The sequence below is a fragment of the Gossypium hirsutum genome, chromosome D05 (genome assembly GCF_007990345.1).
Source record: "Gossypium hirsutum isolate 1008001.06 chromosome D05, Gossypium_hirsutum_v2.1, whole genome shotgun sequence".
NCBI classification, from domain to species: Eukaryota; Viridiplantae; Streptophyta; class Magnoliopsida; order Malvales; family Malvaceae; genus Gossypium; species Gossypium hirsutum.
In genome coordinates this window covers 14,155,964-14,177,364 of record NC_053441.1, presented here as the reverse complement: position 1 = coordinate 14,177,364, position 21,401 = coordinate 14,155,964, and the positions used below count along the sequence as shown (strand labels likewise).

The 21,401-nt window shown below is 32.4% G+C and overlaps 3 protein-coding genes and 1 non-coding gene across 5 annotated transcripts; 1 reads left to right on the top strand and 3 right to left on the bottom strand.

The window, feature by feature from the left end:
- Positions 1-82: 82 nt before the first annotated feature.
- On the bottom strand, positions 83-4,014 carry LOC121217748 (glutamate receptor 2.7). 2 transcript variants are annotated; one of them, XR_005913928.1, is made up of 3 exons: positions 2,323-4,014; positions 1,730-2,036; positions 1,394-1,503 (listed from the first exon to the last, which is right to left on the bottom strand). XR_005913928.1 is itself a non-coding variant. In XM_041093877.1 (2 exons), exons 1-2 carry the CDS (start codon positions 3,439-3,441, stop codon positions 1,815-1,817), a joined length of 1,341 nt encoding a protein of 446 aa, XP_040949811.1. In that variant the 5' UTR covers positions 3,442-4,014; the 3' UTR covers positions 83-1,814. The 2 variants fall into 2 exon arrangements, 1 of the variants encoding a protein (XP_040949811.1); XM_041093877.1 differs by having other exon boundaries at positions 83-2,036.
- A 7,298-nt stretch (positions 4,015-11,312) lies between these two features.
- LOC121217088 (uncharacterized) lies at positions 11,313-12,451 on the bottom strand. The gene is made up of 4 exons (XM_041092658.1): positions 12,329-12,451; positions 12,015-12,163; positions 11,720-11,894; positions 11,313-11,596 (listed from the first exon to the last, which is right to left on the bottom strand). The coding sequence occupies exons 1-4, from the start codon at positions 12,449-12,451 to the stop codon at positions 11,465-11,467; spliced, it is 579 nt and encodes a 192-aa protein (XP_040948592.1). The 3' UTR covers positions 11,313-11,464.
- Positions 12,300-14,057, bottom strand: LOC121217747 (uncharacterized). The gene is made up of 3 exons (XM_041093876.1): positions 13,647-14,057; positions 12,833-13,471; positions 12,300-12,746 (listed from the first exon to the last, which is right to left on the bottom strand). Exons 2-3 carry the CDS (start codon positions 13,424-13,426, stop codon positions 12,522-12,524), a joined length of 819 nt encoding a protein of 272 aa, XP_040949810.1. The 5' UTR covers positions 13,427-13,471; positions 13,647-14,057; the 3' UTR covers positions 12,300-12,521.
- A 6,910-nt stretch (positions 14,058-20,967) lies between these two features.
- TRNAI-UAU (transfer RNA isoleucine (anticodon UAU)) lies at positions 20,968-21,041 on the top strand. Its single transcript has one exon. It is a non-coding gene; the product is annotated as a tRNA-Ile (tRNA).
- The last annotated feature ends 360 nt before the right edge of the window (positions 21,042-21,401 follow it).

The window sequence follows — 21,401 nt, the reverse complement described above, 5'->3', positions numbered from 1 at the left end:
GGACTAACAACGGCCATTGTAGTCCTAAGATTGATTTAGAGTTAATTTCTTAAGGTGAATTAGTCAGACCTGATGATGTAGAAGGTGACCGGTACATTCTAATTTCTTACAGGTGAATTGAGAATGATAAGCAAAGTACATTTAGTTATACAACAGAGAAATCGAGGCTCAGTTTACAATTAGCTAGTTATATGGTGTTACTACTAAGAGAGGTCCATTATTACACAAGGATTAATTAATATTTCAGGGAACCAAGCTATGAATAAAAACTCAGGCAATGATGGATCCTTGGTCAATTCTGAGTTTGCAGTAGCATTTCAATCTCAGTTTCTGCTGGTGATGATGTGCCATCGAGATTCTCCATGTTAGTGTGACCAAAATCTAAGGTTGAAGGGCTCCTCCATTCATTGATATCTGGTTCTGGATCAGGAGCTACTGAAGCTTCTCATTGAACTAAAACCACATCTCCCAGATAAAAGTATTTGGCAACTCGAATTGCCTTGATCCAAACACTCTGACTCTCATCCACATTTTCCACTCGGTGACGGTAATATTTCTTTAGCAAGTGCATAGAGAAGAATAGAAAACAAAGGGTGGATGTAGCTCCAGATATAAAGTAAAGACCCTAGAAACTCTGGATGCTCAAGCTATCAGTTGTACTGCTGTCGGTTACATCGGCTGAACACTCCAGCGAAGGAGAAAACCATTCCTTTTCCAGTGACAACAGAAATCCATTTTCAGAGAACTGTAAAATGGCTCTTGAAAAATCTTTGGCTATCGGAGAACCTTTCTGAAATACCTGCATACAGAATTCCAGGAAAGAAGAAAACCTTTGAACAAGTTTAATTAATAGATAAGCTAAAATTAGGAGCAAGAATAAAAGACTATTCTATAATGCTACGAGGGAGGAGTTCAACTTCAATATTCAAAGCATGTATGTGTACGTAGGTTGGCTTCTTCAGAGTTCAGTATATATCTTCCAAATGCAACACATTTGGAGATTCTAGTTCATTCTTAATAATTAAAAAAAAAACTTTTCCTAGTAATTTCTTGTTGAAAGTGGAACATGCCATATTAAGTTATGGTAATAATATTATGTACTCACAAAGCCTAAACCGCCAAATCGTTAGGTAGGTATGGAAGTGGTAAATTGCTTGCAGTAATGACTAAGGAAAACTTTGCCATAAGGTAGTTCAAGAAAGGTAGCAGCAATGCGGTGGCTTTTGAATTCCCCTTCATACTTATATTCACTGCTGACGTTCTCAATATTATAACTTTTAAAATTAAGAACATTCTCCAAGTATGTCCTTACAAATGAATCTCCATCACACCCAATTTTCAAGTTGGCCCTCTTTAGCAATTCACTATCTGTAACATTTGGTCCCAATCGCTTTACTGTCAGCATTGATGTTAGGCTAGCGGTGTAGCTTGAGTTTAAGACCAGCACAACGAAGAGCCACACTACGACCACCATTCGAGTGAGGTTACTGTAAACCTTCTCTCCTGCACAAGTCATTGTCAAACAATAAACATATATGAATGAATGAATAACTGGTTTTTAAGGCTGAATTCCATCCAGAAACAACAGCTTCAATGCAGGGACCATTCATTTATTGGATCTTTGAATTTTATGCCATGTTTTACTGTCAGCCATTGATTAGACAAGAGCTTTCCCTCAATTCTCACATTAATACTCGTCAAGAGTTCTTGGTATGGCAGTGAAACTTACTATGAGCAAAGAAAATGGAGGAGAAAGCGAACCAAAGTGTAGTTCCAATCTGATGGTTCCAGAGACCTCTGAACTCAGGGTTGGACTAGTGCTCCAACACCCAAACTATGAACACGGTGTAGATTAAGATGGCGGCAGTGGCCAACCACATTTCTATGCTGAAAAGTTTCACGAAAATCCCTGCCGAGTCCTTCGACTTTGCTGGAACTATCATGGTCAACCCTGACCATGCATATGGCTGAGTAAATTTCACATGATCTACTCTGTTAGCTAGTATCGTTATGTCACCGACAGCTGCGTCATAAGTCTTTCATTGATTTTGGTACACAAGAAAAAACAAACAAAAACATCATAAGAGACAAAATTATAGAAATAAGAAAACAAAAATGAGAATCCTAATCGTTGTGGTTATTCTCATTAATTTTCTTCACCACACAGGTGTCAAGAAGACCGAGTCCAAATTACACATCTTATCTATGAAATTTCAAGTATAATTCAATTATTAAAAGAAAAATGAAGGATGGAAGGTTTGTTTTCATTTGCAATAGAGATCCTTAATGAGAAGCATGAATTGAAAAATAAAGAGCTATTACCTTGTTGTAGACTTTGTTAGCAAGTTCATCATATGTGCCATTGTGGGAATCAAAACGGTAAGGTAGATGATAACCTAGCACCTTAAGAACTTCATAGAAAAGTTTAATGCAGAAACCATCATAGTTCTTTACGCCTGGAAGTTTACCATCTACAACCTTTACAAATTTCTCAAATGAGGTTATTGCTGGAACTCCAATAATCGAAGGCTTTTCATCTGTTGGCATTGCCCATCCTTTTGGAGCAAGCTTTGAATCACCAGGCCAATAGACTCGACCACCCAAATCTTGAGATATTTCACCAACATAACCAGTTTCGTTCTTCACTGTAGGATTTCTTGAGAACCCAATCCCTGGCAACCAGAAATCCAACTCATTGTACCTTTTCCCAACCACGTTTACAATCCTCAGTATAGGATCATACGACAGCTGTCCTTTTTCGAAACATACTTCACCACTTGCACCAGTAAAATTGCTTGAAAGTATCTTTTTCAACAATTTTTTTGGACTCTTTCCATCACTTTTTAGTTTCTCCAAAGCCTGCGTGATGATTCCAATGCTATCATAGGCACGAAAGGCATTAATACCTCGTTGGGAATTATCTTCCTCATGATATTCATTTCTAAAAGTTGTTCGGAAATTGGTATAAAACTTCTTGTAAAGACTAGTATCCTCAGAATAGTAGATCTTGATACCTAAAGTACCTTCCATTGACGAAATCACTGAACTGTTAAAAGAGTCGAGGTAACTCGAAATGGTCTCTGTAACTATCCAAGCTGAGTCGTGTCCCACAAGTCCACTCTTTTTAGCCTCTTCAAACAAATGTATCGTCATTGAGAAGGATGAGTGAAGAACAACAAAACCCCGAGATTGTTTCTTCTGTAGCTTCTTCAACTCCTCATGGACAGCAACATTCAGATTAGTTACAGAAGAAAATGGAGGAAGAACCAATCGGAATTCAACCTCTGAACCCACATCTTGAAGCGCCTCAGGTAAAAGAGCTATCTTCCCAGATTCACTACCAAAGGCATCGTCTTCATAAATAACTATAACCCTTTTCCAGTTTAATAGACCAACGATGGCTGCAATGCATTTCATCTGTTTGGAATCTTCGTTAGCCATTCTTACCAAGAACGGCCAGCGAGCGGTTGCTAATGGCGGTGTGATGGCCGGTGCTGCAAAAGAAATAACTGGAACTTGAGCTTGGGTACCAATATTATCGACCACAACTGTTTCTTCCCATTTCTCCAGGCCAATGATCACTTCAACTTTTTGTTCTTTAATCAACTTCCGAGTTGTTATCAATATGATTATTCAGAGTTTAAACCAACTCAAAAGGAAGCAGAATTTATTTAGATAAAACAATGACTAACCAACAGTAGCAGCTAGGAGAGGATTTCTTCCAGAGTCTTGAATGTGGAGGGAGAGCTTGTGGTTGTTTGAATCGTTGCTATATCGAAACTTTGAACAGCAATATCCAATGCAGTTTTCTCTTCTCTACCAGTACTCGAATGAATATCGATGATTGCGCCAATCTTAATAAGCTTGTTAGCGTTCGTGGTCTCTTCCCCGTTGGATAAAACGAGAAGAAGGCATATGAAGACGAAAAAGAAAAGCCAAAGCTTCAAAACTCTATTGGCAAAAAAGATACAGCGAGGGCGAGGGTTTTGGGCTTTGACATCATAGCAAAACGTATCGTCCATGTTGATAAACAACTCATAAAATATATACGAAATAATAACTAATGAAGGAAAAAGCTTATTAAAAAGTATATATGATAATATGATATATATGTATATGTAAGACCATCTGAACTATCAAAAGCCTTTAAGCGTAAAAGTTGAATGTTAACATTCAGCCTTTATTGGACTTGGTCTGCCAAGAAAAGACGAGCATATTTCAACTCCATTTAACATATGTCTAGAATGTGACAATTACTACAAAGAAAAATTGTATACATTTCAATTACATTGAGGAAAAGTCAACGTACTTATTTACCTTGAATCACCACCGAATATACTACACTTGCTTGTATGTCTTAAACATTGAAGAAAATTTATACCCATGTTTTGGTTTGGCTTAAGTTCAAATCACGCTTGTTAGGGTTTTACTCTCCTATTATAAATTATAAAAGGAAATTGACTTTTTTGTATAGTAACATGGTTGGAGTATATCATATCTTCATCAAGTTCTTTTGGTCCGGTAAAATAAAAACGCTCTCAAATTTAACGTTGACGGATTTACCTTGAGTAAATTTTCTGGTAACACTTATTGCAGTAAGACTAACTAGAAACATATGAAGTATATGATTAACCCAATAATGAAAGTTTCGTGAGGAGACTGAAGCTAACTACTATAAGATAAAAGATCTTCTTTTTAAGTTTCCCTTGACTTTGTCCGTGTCAACATACAATTCAGAATACCTAAACTCTTTTGAATTAGGTCCGAGTCAAATAGCAATGATTCAAAGAACACTTATTAATAATAGGTTGAGAGAATTTTAAAAATAACTTTTGGGAGTAAAAAAACCGAAGTGCTCCTATTTATAGTGTCTCAGTAATAAAAGTTAGGATGTTTACAGTTCAGTTAAAATTGAATTAACTGACCAAATTGATCTAATTCAGTTAATCAGTTGGTGGCCGACTTTAGTTCGGTCGGAGCTCGATTAATGATTTTTTGGAATTTCAGTTATCGGGTGATTCAGTTTGAAACCAGACAATTAACTGAATTAATGAATTAAATGAAATAAATAATATATATAATATATAATATAGTGTTTTGTTGTTAACTTTCAATACTTACGTGGTGTTTCTAATGTATTATTTGTTGTTTTCATTTTCATTTAAAGTTCTTTGAACTATTAAAAAATGAACATTAGCAATGTGTTTTTTATATGTTTTATACTTAATTTAACCAAAAGACAAAAATATATAAATTTCGGTTAATTTGGTTAACCGACTGAATTAATCGAAATATTTTGGTTCTGTTAATGTATTTGAAAAAAACTTCAATGTGGTTAACGGTTAAAGATTTTTACATTTCAAGTAATTCAGTTAATGGTAATTCAATTCGAGTATTAACGGAATTGGCCGTTTGAACACCCATAATAAAAGCTACAAAAGTGACCATTAAAAAGGGTAATGAATGATATTTTCAGTTATAAAGAAATTATGATTTTTTTATTAATAAAAAGTTTTATTGGTGATAGTGAATAGTAAATTGAGCGATGAATAAGAATTACTATGTTTCTAAAAAAAACACTCAATATTATAGAAAAATGTTAAAGGGAAACCTTTTAATTGTCTCTATCTCTATGTCCGATCCACCAAACTAAGCTCCCTGTTATATGCCAAGGTTATTTTTACTTCTATGCTGATAAAGTAATAGCATGTGAAACTCTTTTATGAAAAATCTTTAGGAATGCAAAACATGTGTTGTTTCTAAATAAGAATTGTTTCAAAAAGTTGTTCTTTTAGAAGAGTTTATTGCTGTTAGAATTAAGTGACCCGAATCCTTATTTAAATAAAATACAGTGGTAAAATAAAATAAAAGTAAAATCCCTATAGAACTACACTTCTTTTATTTTATTTTAGAATAAGGTTTTTTAAACTTTATTAAACTTCATCTATTTGATATTGATTAGAATAAGGTGTTTCAATCTTACTACACACATATTAGAGTATGGTTTTACAAGCCTATAAATAGACATAGTCTACTCCTCTTGTAATAATTCGAATTCGACATAGTGAATTTTCTTCTCCTCTGCCCGTGATTTTTTTCCGAAAGGGTTTCCATGTAAAAATCTATGTTTTCTTTATTTTTATTTCTCTTTTCTTTACGATATATTTTTATTACCGAAGTTTTATTTTTCTAATTGGTATCTAAGCTTCCGGGTTGTTCATCTCAATCACGGTAATAACGTCTTTGAAGTATGAAATTCTGCTATTAGATCGCAACACCAAATTCGCATTGTGGCAAATAAAGATGCAGGCAGTTCTTACACAGATGGACTTAGAGGAAGCCCTGCTAGGGGTAGATAAGATGCCTTCAACATTGACGGAGGAAGAGAAGAAGCGCAAGGATTGAAAGGCGTTAACACAGTTACATCTGTATTTGTCTAACGAAATTTTGCAAGATGTAATGAAAGAGAAGACCGCCGCTGGATTATGGAAGAGGTTGGAACAAATATGTATGTCGAAAACTCTAACTAGCAAGCTGCATATGAAGCAGCATCTTTATGCTCATCGTTTAGAGGAAGGTGCATCTGTGCACGAACACTTAACAGTGTTTAAATAAATTCTTTCAAACTTGGAGGCCATGGAGGTTCAGTATGATAAAGAAGATCGAGGGTTGGTTCTACTTTGTTCGTTGCCCCCGTCTTATTCAACCTTTAGAGATACGATTTTATATAACCGTGAGTCTCTCACAGTTGATGAGGTTTATGATTCTTTACTTTCGTATTATAAGATAAAGTATCTTGTGGTTAAAATTGACTCTTAGGGAGAGGGTCTCATTGTTCGTGGGAGACGAGATCGGAGTGCTGATGATGATCATGGAAGGACACAGGAACGGAATTCTCGTGGTAAATCTAAGGGTAGATCGAAGTCTTCAAATAGAGGTAAAACTTGTAACTTCTGCAAGAAGAAAGAGCACATTAAATCTAAGTGCTATAAGCTACAGAACAAGATCAAAAGGGAGGTTGCGAATCAAAATGTAAAACAACCAGAAAATTTCGATAAAGCTGATGTTGTAGAAGACTACAGCGATGGTGAACTTCTAGTCACTTCTGCCAATAATTCTAAAGCGAGCGAGGAGTGGATTCTTGATTCGGGCTGCACCTTCCACATGAGTCTCAATCGAGATTGGTTTACAACTTACGAAACAGTGTATGAAGGTGTTGTTTTGATGGGAAATAATGCTTCATGTAGAATTACAGTTGTTAGAACAATTAAAGTTAAGATGTTTGATGGAGTTGTCAAAACACTTAGTGGCGTACGACATGTTCTAAAATTGAAGAAAAATTTAATTTCATTGAGTACTCTTGATTCAAAATGGTACAAATACACAGTTGAAAGTGGGGTTTTAAAGATTTCTAAAGGTTCCCTAATTTTGATGAAAGGACAGAGAAAGACTGCCAAGTTATATATTTTGCAGGGTTCTACTGTTACTAGTGATGCAGCTGTCTCATCCTTTTCATTGTTAGATGATGATATCATTAAACTTTGGCATATGCGCCTAGGGCATATGAATGAGAATGACATGGAAAAATTGAGCAAAAGATGACTTCTTGATGGGCAAGGAATTTGCAAACTGAAGTTCTATGAGCACTATGTTTTTGGGAAGAAAAATAGAGTTCGATTCACAGAGAAATCCATAACACGAAGGAAACGTTAGAGTATATTCATTCTGACCTGTGGGGGCCATCCAAAGTACCTTCGAGAGGTGGAGTTAATTATATGCTAACTTTTATTGATGATTTTTCCAAAAATGTGTGGGTGTTCTTCTTGAAGCAGAAAAGCGATGTGTTTTCCACATTTAAGTCTTGGAAAACTATGATTGAAAAACAGACGGGAAAACAAATAAAATACCTCCGCATAAACTGTGCAAGTCAGAAGAGATCGTGAGACACTTGATAATTCGTCATACTCCACAGCAAAACGGCGTTGCAAAACAAATGAACAGAATGATCATGGAGAAGATTCGATATATGTTGTCAAATACCAACTTACCAAAGTTATTTTGGGCCAAAGCAGCCTCTACTGCATGTTTTTTTATCAAACGATCTCCACCCGTTGCCATTGAGAAAAAGACTCCACAAGAGGTATGGTCTGGTAATCCTGCTGACTATTCTAATTTAAAGATTTTTGGGTGTCTTGGGTATGCTTATGTTGATAATGGAAAATTAAAACCGAGATCCATTAAATGTGTTTTTCTTGGTTATAAAGCTGGTGTAAAAGGGTATAAGTTATGGTGTCCTGAAAATAGAAAAATTGTGATTAGCAGATATGTTGTTTTTTTATGAAACTACTATGCTACCTAACTTATCTTTTAAAGACTTTTCTAATAAAGAAAATTAAAAGCAGGTGGAACATCAGATTAATCCAGAATCTACAACAGAGTCGACTGTTCAAGCTAGTACAAAAATTCAAAATAAAGTTACTTCTTCACCACAATACTCCATCACCAAAAATAGAACTAGAAGAGAAATTAAACCTCCAAAGAAGTATGCCGAGGCTGATCTAGTTGCTTATGCTTTAAATGTGGCTGAAGATATAAATGCAAACCAAGAGCCATCTAATTATTCTGATGCGGTTAGCTGTGAAAACTCAAAAAAATGGATGTTTGCTATGCAATAGGAAATGAAATCACTCCACAAAAACAAAACATAGGATCTTGTGAAACTTCCTAAAGGTAAAAAAGTTGTTCGTTGTAAATGGGTGTTTAAAAAGAAAGAGGAGACTCTATGAGATGAAGAACTCAGATATAAAGTAAGACTTGTTGCAAAGGGTTACAGTCAAATTCTAGGAGTGGACTTCACAGATGTGTTCTCCCCAGTTGTGAAGCATAGTTCGATTTGAGCTTTACTAAGTATTGTGGCCATGCATGATTTGGAGCTTCAGCAGTTAGATGTAAAAATTGCATTTTTGCATGGAAAACTTGAGGATGATATTTACATGCAACAACCAGAGGGTTTTATAGTCTCAGAAAAAGAGGACTATGTTTGGTTGCTGAAAAAGTCTATTTACGGTTTGAAACAGTCACCAAGACAGTGGTACAAGAGGTTTGATTCCTTTATGACTTCTCATGATTTTAAAAGAAGTAGCTTTGACAGTTGTGTTTACTTTAATAAAAATAGTGATGGTTCTTTTGTGTATCTACTCATTTATGTTGATGACATGTTGATAGCAGCGAAAGATAAAAGAGAGATAAGAAAGGTCAAAGCTCAACTAAGTGAAGAATTTGAGATGAAAGATTTGGGACCAACAAAGAAGATACTTGGTATGGAGATTCTCAGAGATAAAAAAGCAAGTAAATTGTACCTAAGGCAGAAAGGGTACATTAAGAAAGTTCTTTACAGATTCAATATGCAGAATGCTAAGCCTGTTCGTACTCCTTTAGCAGCCCATTTCAGACTTTCATCAGTTTTTTTTCCACAATCAGATGATGAGATTGAGTACATATCACATGTTCCATACTCTAGTGCAGTGGGATCTCTCATGTATGATATGGTTTGTTCACGTCCAGATTTATCATATGCAGTCAGTACAGTTAGCAGATACATGGTGAATCCCGGTAAAGAACATTAGAAAGCATTTCAGTGGATTTTAATATACTTACGATGTACTACTGATGTTTGCTTATAGTTTGGAACAACTAAAGATGGAGTCATTGGGTATGTTGATGCTGATTTTGTTAAAGACCTTAATAGAAGAAAATCTCTCACAGGTTATGTCTTTACAATCGGAGGTTGTGCAATCAGTTGGAAAGCCACTTTGCAAACTACAGTTGCTTTGTCTACCACTGAAGCTGAGTACATGGCTATTACTGAAGCTTGTAAAGAAGTTATTTGGTTGAAGGGACTCTTTAGTGAACTCAATGAAGACCTTCAAATCAATACAGTATTTTGTGACAGTCAGAGTGTCATATTCCTTACAAAGGATCAAATGTTTCATGAGAGAACAAAACACATTGATGTTCGATATCATTTTGTTCGTGATATTATTGCTCGTGGTGATATTGTTGTGAGAAAAATTAGTACTCATGAAAATCCTACAGGTATGATGACTAAGTCACTTCCTATAATGAAGTTTGAGCATTACTTAGACTTGATTGGTGTTCATTGTTGAAGTTAAACCCTTAAGGGGTTTTATGGAAGAGGTGGAAAACTTGTTCGTTGAGAGTTCGCGATGAAGAACTTGTTCATTGAGAATTTGTGTCAATGTGGAGATTGTTAGAATTAAGTGACCCAAATCTTTATTTAAATAAAATACAGTGGTAAAATAAAATAAAAGTAAAATCCCTATAGAACTACACTTCTTTTATTTTATTTTAGAATAAGGTTTTTAAAACTTTATTAAACTTCATCTATTTGATATTGATTAGAATAAGGTGTTTCAATCTTACTGCAGTCCTATTAGAATATGGTTTTATAAGCCTATAAATAGACATAGTCTACTCCTCTTGTAATAATTCGAATTCGACATAGTAAATTTTCTTCTCCTCTGCCCGTGATTTTTTCCCGAAAGGGTTTTCACATAAAAATCTGTGTGCTCTTTATTTTTATTTCTCATTTTTTGCAATATATTATCATTACCGAAGTTCTATTTTTCAATTCCAAATAATGGCTCTTATTATAAAAATACAATCATTCTAAATAGAATTTTTTTAAAAAATAACAATTGTTTTGAACATAATTATTCTTAAAACACAATTATTATAAACAATAGTCCTTTCGAGCATTAATTATTCTCAAGAGGAAGTATTCTCAAATGATTATTATTTCTAAATTAGAATCCTAATTTGAACTTAAACAATTGTAAGTTATGAAATTATTCTTTTGAAACAGAAAAATAAGTGAAATTATGTTGTTACTTGTTCCGAGCTAATTTTGTTATTAAAACATTAGAAATATAATTTTCTAAAACATAATTTTAAAAAAATAAAATATTAGTTTACATTTTTTTTTCTAAATGTATTTGTATAGCAACACCAGCTATGGCAGAAATTTTAGCCGCCAAAGAAGCACTATTTGTCTATCTGACTTTAACGTGAAGAGTTCTCATAAATTTATTGATGGAGAGTGACAGTTAAATAGTGCCAAACTCGATTAAAAACCCAAGCAGAGCCCCTTGGTAGTTGAAAGACTCCGTACACAGCATCCAATCCTTTTCACTGAACATATGGAGTTAGGTGTGCCACGATAGGCCAGCGGAGAGTTGATGTTGAATTTTATAAAAATAAATGCGAAAATATACTCTCCAAGTCATGAAAATGATGCATAGTAATAATAGATAAAGACAACTATACATTTCACTAGATTAATATTAATATTCATAAAACAAAACTAAATCTAGCAGATAGTAAATACTATATATTTAATTTTGGGACTACATTCACTAGCTAATTAAAAGAGGCCATGACTAATTTATAGCTTTAGGTTAAGATCAATAAAATCGGCCGTTTTTTCTTTACAATCATATGTTCCATCTTTTAGATCACGTGTGGCTTCCGCTGTTGCAGCTGCACCCCTTTGTTCTTCAGTGTTTTCCTTCATTTCCTGGAAGAGAATACAAGAACCAAAGTCATGCAAGTAAATCAAAACAGACTTATCAAACCAGGGAGCATGTAGGGCCAATAAAGAAAATGAAATCAAAAACAGATTCCCATTTAAGCATCTTACTTGGAAAGTGAACTGCTTGGTGTATTTGGGCAAGTCTTGTTGACAATTTTGGGTTGAGGACGAAGAAGTTATAGGAGGGCCTAAGGTGAGGGCACTATCATTGTCATTAGGATTCCCATCCTCATTACCGCGTCGTTTCGCTTTCAGCTCCAAAGGGCTACTTGCGATTGAGCCTCTGATAATAGCAACAGAAAAAGAAACGGCAAATTTATTTAAAAGTTACGAGCTGGCGAGGATGAGCAAGACAGAACAATGTAAATATGCTTTAATGAGGAATTGATGTCAAGTGGCTAACCTGTAAATATTTCCAACATTGAACACACAAACACCATTGTTGGTAGACGAAGATGAAGGATTAAGCCCGGAAATCTGAGAGTAGAAAGGGGGAGGTGGGGGCCAGTTCTCGACAGGGAAATTAGGCCTTGATCGCTTGCCATCGATTATCTAATTAAAATAAGTAAATTTTGACATTAGGAAAGACTTCATATATTCGCAGTTGCTCTACCTTCCCAATCAGCAAAACGATATCAGATCAGATAGCTTACCTATACAATTTTTAGGCAATACTTCTTTTGAGAAACAAATGTTGGTTTAATTATCTTTTTTTACTTTCTTTTTTAAGGCATCCTTAAAGTGAAACAAAGAGCAGAATCCACATCGAAATGGGTAATGGAAACAGTTGAAGAAAAGTGAAAAATGCAAGCATTTGGCTAATAGATTAAACGTCGGCATTTCAAAGGAAAGAAATATATTGTGTATATTTAATAAAGAATACAGATTTTCTGATTTCCATTAAAAAGAATCAAAAGTATATAATTAATACAAATATAACTAAAAATTGGACGGTAATTAAATTTACACATGCCTTGTGTTCCTCAGCCAGTACTGTAGATATGTAGCTGTGACAAGATTTTTGGGTTGAAGGGGGCTCTACGTGATGATACTGATACACCCCTGCGGATGATGAAGAAGATGAAATTCCTGATCTAGGAAAAAGATTCATCTGTTTGAACTTCTTTATGCCAATCTTCAAAAAAAAAACTAAAAATAAGCACAAATTTGATTAATAAAAAGAACATAAGTGAACTTGACCTAGTTTCCTAGACTTTTTACCATTGAAGGATGGGCGCAAGTGCCATGGTTCATTTGCAACATAGGAGGAGGAAACATGTTTTGATCAGATCGGTTAGAGACAAGTTTGGGATTGGGAAATGATAAACCAGCAGCCATTTTAGCAGGTTCCGGGCCGTCCCTTGTCTCAGAGGAGCCCCACGTTACAGGCAAAAAGACTTTTTCAGGCAAAAATATACCGGATCCGCTAATATAGACACCTTTACTACGACTGTTACCGCACATATTTTCAGCACCAGTTCCGTTAACATGGAGGGTCATCGAAGGAGGAGGAAGAGGTGGTGGAGTCCTAGGGCTAGGAACGTTACGAAGATAAGTAGTAGCCCTTCTTGGTAAAGAATTTGAGGGAGCTACGCATGAAGAAGGGACCCCACCATTATTTATATTTCCTTTCTCTATACAATCGCTTTTCCCTTGTTCTCGCAATATCTTTTCTAGTTCAGCCACTCCAGGCCCTCTTTTGGGGATTCTTTGGTTCTTCTCCTTCCTTGAACTACAACTTCCATACTCGCCATGAACGCCCAGCACTTCACTCGCATTGGCAACCCATCCCACACCAACGTTGTTGCTACACATTGGTTGTTTTTTGGTTGCTGTTGTTCTTTTTTGCTTTCGGGTTCGCTGTGTGATAAGGAATTAAAAGGCCGTCAAATCTTTGCATTTAAATAAACAAACTAGAATCAAATGAAACTGGAAAAGAAATCCGCATTTCAAGATCATAAATCTAAAATAAGAAACAAAAATCATTCAGAAAAAATCTAAAAGAAGAAACAAAAAATCATTAAAAAAAATTTACCAGGATATAAGGAAACCAAATCTCAAAGGATGTGAAGTTGAACAAGGCTGCCTACGCGTAACTAAGAAGTGGCATTAAGGAAATCCGCCCTTGTTTTGAGCAAATAATGTAGCCTTGAAGCTAGAAAGAGAGGGAAACATACACACTCACTGTTTTAGAGAAAAAAAAAAGCGTAAGAAAGTTTCTGAGAAAAATGTTTCCTTTGTGGATCGAGAATTAGAAAGAAAAAGTAAAACCTAGCAATCATCGAAATCTTTTATTTTTTATATTAATTTTAGTCTTTCCTGTCAGTATATATGAAAACGAAACTGTCCAAGGGATTTGCTGCTTTGTTGCTTTGCTGGTGTTTTAGTTCATGATGAAGGTCCACAGATTATGTGCCTCAACACCTCTGCAAATTTTTGCCATTTTTATAAGGCAGAGCAGTTGTTGGGAGTACTTTTTAAATGCCACTGCCAAATATTTGCATGGTATTTAAGGAGTTTGTTTTGGGCCCCATTATACGAACGCTAAATTCTGGACCCTACCTTTTGCTCAAGTGTTGAAACCCTTAAAAGTGGCATAAAAACCTTTTTGGCCTTAAAAATTTTGTTTAGCCATTCATTTAATTTTTAATTTTTTTAATTTTTTAATTTATATTTTTTTATCAAATCACCTCAAAATAAATAGAAGAGTTAACGATTGTTAACTTTACTGATGTGACATACATCATCATTTAATTATTTTTTAATTTTAAAAATATTAAAAAATATTTATATATAATTTTTTAATTATTTTAATGTTTTTGAACCTTTAAAAAATAGTTTTTATACGTATTTTGAATTTTTAAATTTTTAAAAATTAATTAAGTGTTGAGGTGTCATTCACATGTATGAAAAGTTAGCAAAGTTAAAAAAGTTAACTTTTCAATTTATTTTGGGTGGTTTGACAAAAAATACAAGTTTAAAAACTAAAAAATAAAAAATAAAATAAAATTGAACCTTACTTATAATATAAGATTTCGTTTAGTAAATTAAAATTAATAATAAGAAACAAAATCGGTTAAAATTGATTTTTTAAGATAAAAATGAATACTTATAATGAATTTTTATGATTGTATTTCTCATTAAATAATTTAAATATTTTATGATTAAATGGATGTTGATAAATATGAAGATAAATCAAGATTTTAATGTTTATTCAAAGTAAAGGATGCATAATTTTCCTTAAATAAAAATATTTATCCAAATAAAAGAAAGGAGATCCTGTTTCCTGCTTTCCTTTTCCTTCCTTTAATCCAGTCTAGAAATAAGTTTAGATTTAATATCAATCAAAGATTTTAAATTAGTAAATTTCTTTTTTTTCACGATTGAAAATTGGATCTTACTTACTAATTTATATTAATTATATGTATCTAAGATGAAATTGTGAAATTTTATGATTTACTCGGAATCGCAAATTTATTGAACATCCATTTATTAAGATTTTATTGCATAAGAAACCTTCTTTAAATAATAATTTCATTAAAGAACGACTTACCAAATACAAACAACAAATTGAGGAAAGCCTTGCTAATCATGGGAAAGGCATTCGTAAATAAATTGTAGTAATAAATGAAGCAGGAAAAAAGAAAATCCCCAGCCTGGCATACTTAATGAAAACGTATTTACCTAATTAATTATGTGAGCTGTGAAGGAAATGATAGAAACGAATTCAATGTAAATTTAATATGCTTCCCTTTGAATTTTTTGCCCTCATCTTGTTTCCCCTTATTTTTTTCTACGTAAAACTCAAACAATAAATACGAATATATATATATATATAGTGTAAGTATGTTTTTGTTATAGTACCTAAAAAAACATTTATTACTTTATATTAATATAAGTTAAAAATTCAAGTTGTAACTATTTAGTTGAATATTCATCCTCTTTAAAAATTGTTCGGGTTTGAGTTGTATGAATCACTTGCTTATGATGTGGGCACGTGTGGAAGTTGAGAATCCTTCCAAAAATGTGTGAGTTGTATGCATAGAAAATTTAAATTTTAAATTAAATAAAATTACCGTATTAATATAAAAAATAATTTTAAAGTAACGGTTAAATGATGGTCAAAGTTTACCTGGAGTCCTTGCACTATTATGTGAAATTTATTTTAATCCCTCTACTAAAAATTACTCTAGATTAATGTTAGAAATTTATTCAAATCATGACACCATTACAATTTTTCGTTAAGTTACTAATCATTAGGACAAAATATATCATATTCAATTGATTTATCCATGACTCGACCTAATAAAAAAAACTAAATCATCTCCCTAGAAAATTCATTTATTTTTGAAGTGTTGTGTGGGTAAAAAAATTCCATTATGTTTTTATTTTTTTCAACCACGTAATGGTTTATTTATGAGTCAAGTCGAGTTACAATAAATCAGTCGGGTATGATTTATTTATTTATTTCTAAATTATCTTTAATGACAAATTGTAATAGTATCATAATTTGAATAAATTCCTAATGTGTAATGATTAATCTAAAGTAATTTTTAAAAGAATTTTACTCTGATAGACTTTGACCGTTAAGGTAGTGTTTGGAAAGCATTTAGTAATTAAATTTGTGTGTTATTGCTTGTAATTATACTAAGGTAGCATGTTTGGGTAACCATTTAAATTGGTGGATTCCACCGAATTAGGTGCAATTAGAGCATCCCAATTACACTTTCCAATTCTTACATTCCCATAAGAATTGGAGTAATTACGTAGATAATTACACCTGAATTCAATTTAAAAAAATATATTTTTATTCAAGTTATAAAAATTATATTACAAACATGAACATGGACGGGTGCTTGGATGGTCATGGCCAAAATTTTCATATATTATAAAAATAATTTGTGTATTTTATAAATTTATAAAAAAATATATTATTTAAATCTTAAAAAAATTCTAAAGTTATGAAAAAAAATTTATTATAAAAATAATTAACATATTATAAAAACTTTATAATATATTTGTTTATAAAAATGTTATAATATATTTATTTATAAAAAAAAAATTATACTATGATTGTCTTTCTATTGCATATTACTTAGACTGATAATCAACATTTTTCATTCTGTTGAATATTATAAAAGATAATTTACATGTTACAAAAAGTGATATAATATATTTATTTATAAAAAGTTATAATCAAGTATGGACATAACTTATTTATGTGTACATGCTATATATTATAAAAATAATATATTTTTAGACAATTTATAATAAATTTTATGTTATTTTTATTTAATTTACGTATTATAAAATGGGAACTAACCTAATATAAGTTTTTCTCCAAATTAAGTTTATATAAGTTTTTATAATTAAAGCTACAGAGTATTTGGATTATGAACCCAAATATTATAAGGTCGGTGCTAATTAGTCAAATAGAAAATGTTTTCTTGCACCATGTCGTGGGGTATGATATCATTTGAGAGAATGATACCAAATACAAGCACCATAGACAACTCATGAACTATTTAGTTTGAGACATTCAAGACTTCACAACGTGGTTGAGAAGACTTTTTTTTTGTTCTAAAAAAATATTTCTCATATTAACAACATCACATTAGCATAGTATAAGAAAAAGGTTGGATTATAATAGCATGTTGCATATTTCATAATTTCAATAATAGGTGGAATTGAGATAGTCCATATTTCACAAAGTACACGAAAGAAAGAAATCTTAATAATATTAATGATGTAAATTCAAATTCGGATGATGATGACCTCGGTCAAAGATCAACCGATGATGATAATGAGCATTTGTTACATATTACAAAGGGAATAACTAAACAAATATGCAGTGGAACAATTAGATAAAATTTTACATGATGTTTATTTTTCTTGCTATTTTTTTAGTAATCAACTAATCATGTTAGCAACAGCTTTTTTAGACTAACATAATAAATATGGTGGTTTTATTGAATTTTGGTTACCTGCTTAGAATTTTTTTTCTATTTTGGTGAATTACAATAACAGGGCAAAGCCCGAATGACAAACGCTACTAGCGTGACCCGAACTCAGGCCACACCTGGGGCGATAAATACCCTTGACTATCAGGCTATTACATGGGGTTTAGAAATTATTTTTCTTATATTAATATTTTTAAAAATATAAATTATGTAATTGTGTAATTATAATATGTACTACCAAACATAACATAAAGAATTACGATGTAATTACATTTTATCAGCCAAGCACGTCTAGGGAATTCCAATTCTTTATGATTACAAAAGAGTGTATTTACTACCCTAGTTGGATATGATATATATATACATATATATATTCTAAATTATCAATAATTTAATTACAAATTGTAGTGATGTCATGATTTAAATAAAATTTTAATGTATGCAGTGGAGGAGCCAAGCGGGGCTTGCTGGGGCCCTGACCTCCCTAAAATGAATTTTTTTATTTATGTCCTTTATAATTTATAAAATTTTAAATTAGTAATGGGTAAAATTATATTTTAACCCCCGAAAATATAAAAATTTAATTTAATCCTTTAAAAATTATAAATATATAAACTATTAAAATGGTGAAATTACATTTTTACTATCGTAAAAATATACAATTTAATTCCAACCCCCAATATAATTTTTTAGCTCCACCGCTGAATGTACAATGATTAATTTGAAACAATTTTTAATAAAAAGACTAAAACTCATATACTTAAATGATGTTTGTAACACTAACTAATTTGAATAATTAAAATGGATTATAATAAAGAAAGAGGTTGTTGAATTTTTTGGCAAAAAATTGTTGCTCACATCACACATGGGGTTAGGAGAGAGCTCTATTTTATTCCATTATCAAGAGAGTCTCCATATCATCGGATAAATAATTATATAAAATTGGAATATCATATTATTTGTATCTATTTCTAATAATTTAATATTATTTTAGTATTTTTATTTTAATTTTTTTTCAAAATAAAAATACTGAAATGAGATAAAATTATTAAAAATATATAATAAATCATTTTTCTCAAGTCTCATAATTGAACATATGTCAGGCACACAGTTTTTGTTTTTGGGATTAATTAAATATAAGTTCCATTTATTTGGTATTATTTATTTTAAATTGCACCGTGGATTAAGTCATAAACTACAACTCATTCATGCGTTAGTTTGCAATCTAAATAAAGGAAGAGATTAAAAGGTGAATCCAAATCGCACCTTAGAAAACGTATGGTAATTCTAGTTAAATATATATTCAAGCCTTAATTATTTTTGTCAGATTTCTTATTCTAAAAGAAAAAAAAAATCTCCAACAAGATTTGATCCAATTAGTCGACAATTAATTCATTAGTATCACAAAGATTTACTTACACCAAAAAATATTTACATCTAATTACTTTTGGAAAGTAAATTTTTAAAAGAAAATGTGATTATTGCAAAAGTAAACATAAATCATATTTAGATCCTTATAATCAGTTAGGAGATTATATTACAAGATCTTGAGAGCTTGTTATAAAAAAAAAATTAGGTACTTCATTTATGTAGGGAAAAAAGAATCAAAGAAACAGTATTTCATTAAGACTTCAAATTGTGAAATTATTAGTCCATCACTGCCTCTCTAGATCTCGAGTGTCAAGTACTTCATCCTTGTAAAGGATCCTGATGGTCCACTTTCCTTTTCCGCTTGGGCAACACTAATGGACGCGTTTTCATTTAAAGGAGGAGCCGTGGGTTGAACCCTGATGCACAACTCTTTGTCCTCTGACGCCTGGACCCTGGGTTCAACCAGGCTGCTATATATGGGGCAAGTTGTATGTGATCCCAGCCACGTATCTATACACTCCACATGAAACATGTGCTTACAGTTTAGTAAGACCTGACTGTGAACTCTTCCGTAATGGTTCCCAAACAAACCGAGCACTCCGTGGGCTCGTCATGGTCATCAACCTGGCCGGGGGTTAGCTTGTATGTGATCATCGGCAATGACGCTATGATCAAAGGGTCGAGCCCTGACTTTAGTGCCTCGTTAATGGAACTTTCATTAGTCGCTGCAATTTGAGTTCTCTGGCGATGAAGGGCAGCACGCTGTCTCCTTTCTTTGCGTCTTAGATGATACCTTGAACAGAGATGGAGAAAGGCTATGATTGTCACAACTCCAAGCAATGTGACGATTGCTGCAAGCATGATCTTGCGGCTGACAGCAAATTCTCTCTTATCATCATCTTCTGATGAATCTATATTTGATTGGTTTCTTTTCTGAAGGGAGCTGTATTATTTAGCTTAATCAATGAGTACATATATATATATATATAGATGAGGAAATATCCACTTCTATTGAGTGGTTACACTTTTTTTTTATATGGTTAATATTTTAATAATTTAACCGTTCAATTTATCAATATATTTATATTTTTCATACAAATAAAATTTTGAATTGATGTGATATCTTTATCATTTTAATATAAAATATTATATATATTTAAGGATCGAATTTTTTTTAAGTAAAATGAATAGTTAAAAATTTTTAATTTATGTCAAACTTGATATATATGATCTACATAAATGAAATAAAAAATATGACGATTAGATTATTAAAATATTTAATCATATAAAAATACAAAAATAAAAATAAAACCACTTAAATTTTACACTAATATAAATAAATCTCTCTCTAAGTCAATTCTCTAAGTCTATGATATGTTTGGTCGTGGGGACTTTTAGAGCAGGAAACCCTTGCTAGGTAGCCACGCATTCCTGTTGATATTAAATTACTATCTCCTAACATTGTTTACTAATCCATTTGGCGATACAAAAACAAGAAACATAATGTTTCCTAATCCATATTTGTTATTAGTACATATAATAATATGATTAAGCGGATCAATCGAAAAAAAAGGAATGAATGACTTTTCTTTGTTTATAGCATGATTTTAAACATTATACTTCCAAAGTCTAAGGTGCATGTGACAAAAAATTTCCAACGATTTGGTCTAAAATCGAACCCTAGGCAAATGCTGCTGGTGTTTACCTAAGCCATTGCCTGAAATAGTTGACATTATTTTTCATGTGCAGACTAAAATATATGAACAATATTAGGCAATAGATTTCCATGTACAATATTAAAATCTTAATATGCCAGCTACAAGTTTTTTTTTTTCCACATTGATTTGACAACGATCTGAATTGCTCATACAAAATTTTTTTTTTCCTATACAATTATTGTTGTATATTTTAGTTTGATACCCAATTCTTATATTATGCACTAATTTTGAATAAAAACATTTATTTCATTTCACCTAATTAAAATATAAATTAAATTACTTTAAGACATAAATCTAATATCAACAAGGTCCCGTAGCTCAGTTGGTTAGAGCGTTGGTCTTATGAGCCGAAGGTCGCGGGTTCGAGCCCCGCCGGGACCATTTTTTATACTTAAGAGACTTGGCAGTTTAAAGTAGATTTAGTTTTTATCATTTATGAGTTGTAGTTTTGTTGTTTAAAGTATGATCAAATGAATCGCGCCTGAACTGAACTCGAACCCTGTTGCATTGAATTTTTGCAGATCAGCAACGCGAAGCAAATAATTGGGTCAACATACCACAAAGACCCACCTTTTCCAAGTAAACTCGTACCCATGGTGTTCCCAAGTCCGGTCACTACCCCTAATTGATGTTTATGTGTTAAAACAAACCCTACTCCATTTTCTTTCAAATTAGACAATTACATTATCACTCTCCACTTTTAATTGACGGAAATTACGTGTCCAAGTTATCTTTAAGCCT

What these genes read in the sequence shown, in the direction of transcription:
- LOC121217748 (XM_041093877.1), bottom strand. Translation starts at nt 3,441, where the DNA reads ATGGCTAACGAAGATTCCAAACAGATGAAATGCATTGCAGCCATCGTT. An exon ending in CTAACAAAGTCTACAACAAG is followed by an intron (nt 2,037 to 2,322) that starts GTAATAGCTCTT and finishes AATCAATGAAAG; the next exon opens with ACTTATGACGCAGCTGTCGG.
- LOC121217747 (XM_041093876.1), bottom strand. Translation starts at nt 13,426, where the DNA reads ATGTGTAGCAACAACGTTGGTGTGGGATGGGTTGCCAATGCGAGTGAA. An exon ending in CTTGCGCCCATCCTTCAATG is followed by an intron (nt 12,747 to 12,832) that starts GTAAAAAGTCTA and finishes TTTTTTTTGAAG; the next exon opens with ATTGGCATAAAGAAGTTCAA.
- LOC121217088 (XM_041092658.1), bottom strand. Translation starts at nt 12,451, where the DNA reads ATGCCGACGTTTAATCTATTAGCCAAATGCTTGCATTTTTCACTTTTC. An exon ending in AGGATGCCTTAAAAAAGAAA is followed by an intron (nt 12,164 to 12,328) that starts GTAAAAAAAGAT and finishes TATTTTAATTAG; the next exon opens with ATAATCGATGGCAAGCGATC. An exon ending in CCAAGCAGTTCACTTTCCAA is followed by an intron (nt 11,597 to 11,719) that starts GTAAGATGCTTA and finishes ATTCTCTTCCAG; the next exon opens with GAAATGAAGGAAAACACTGA.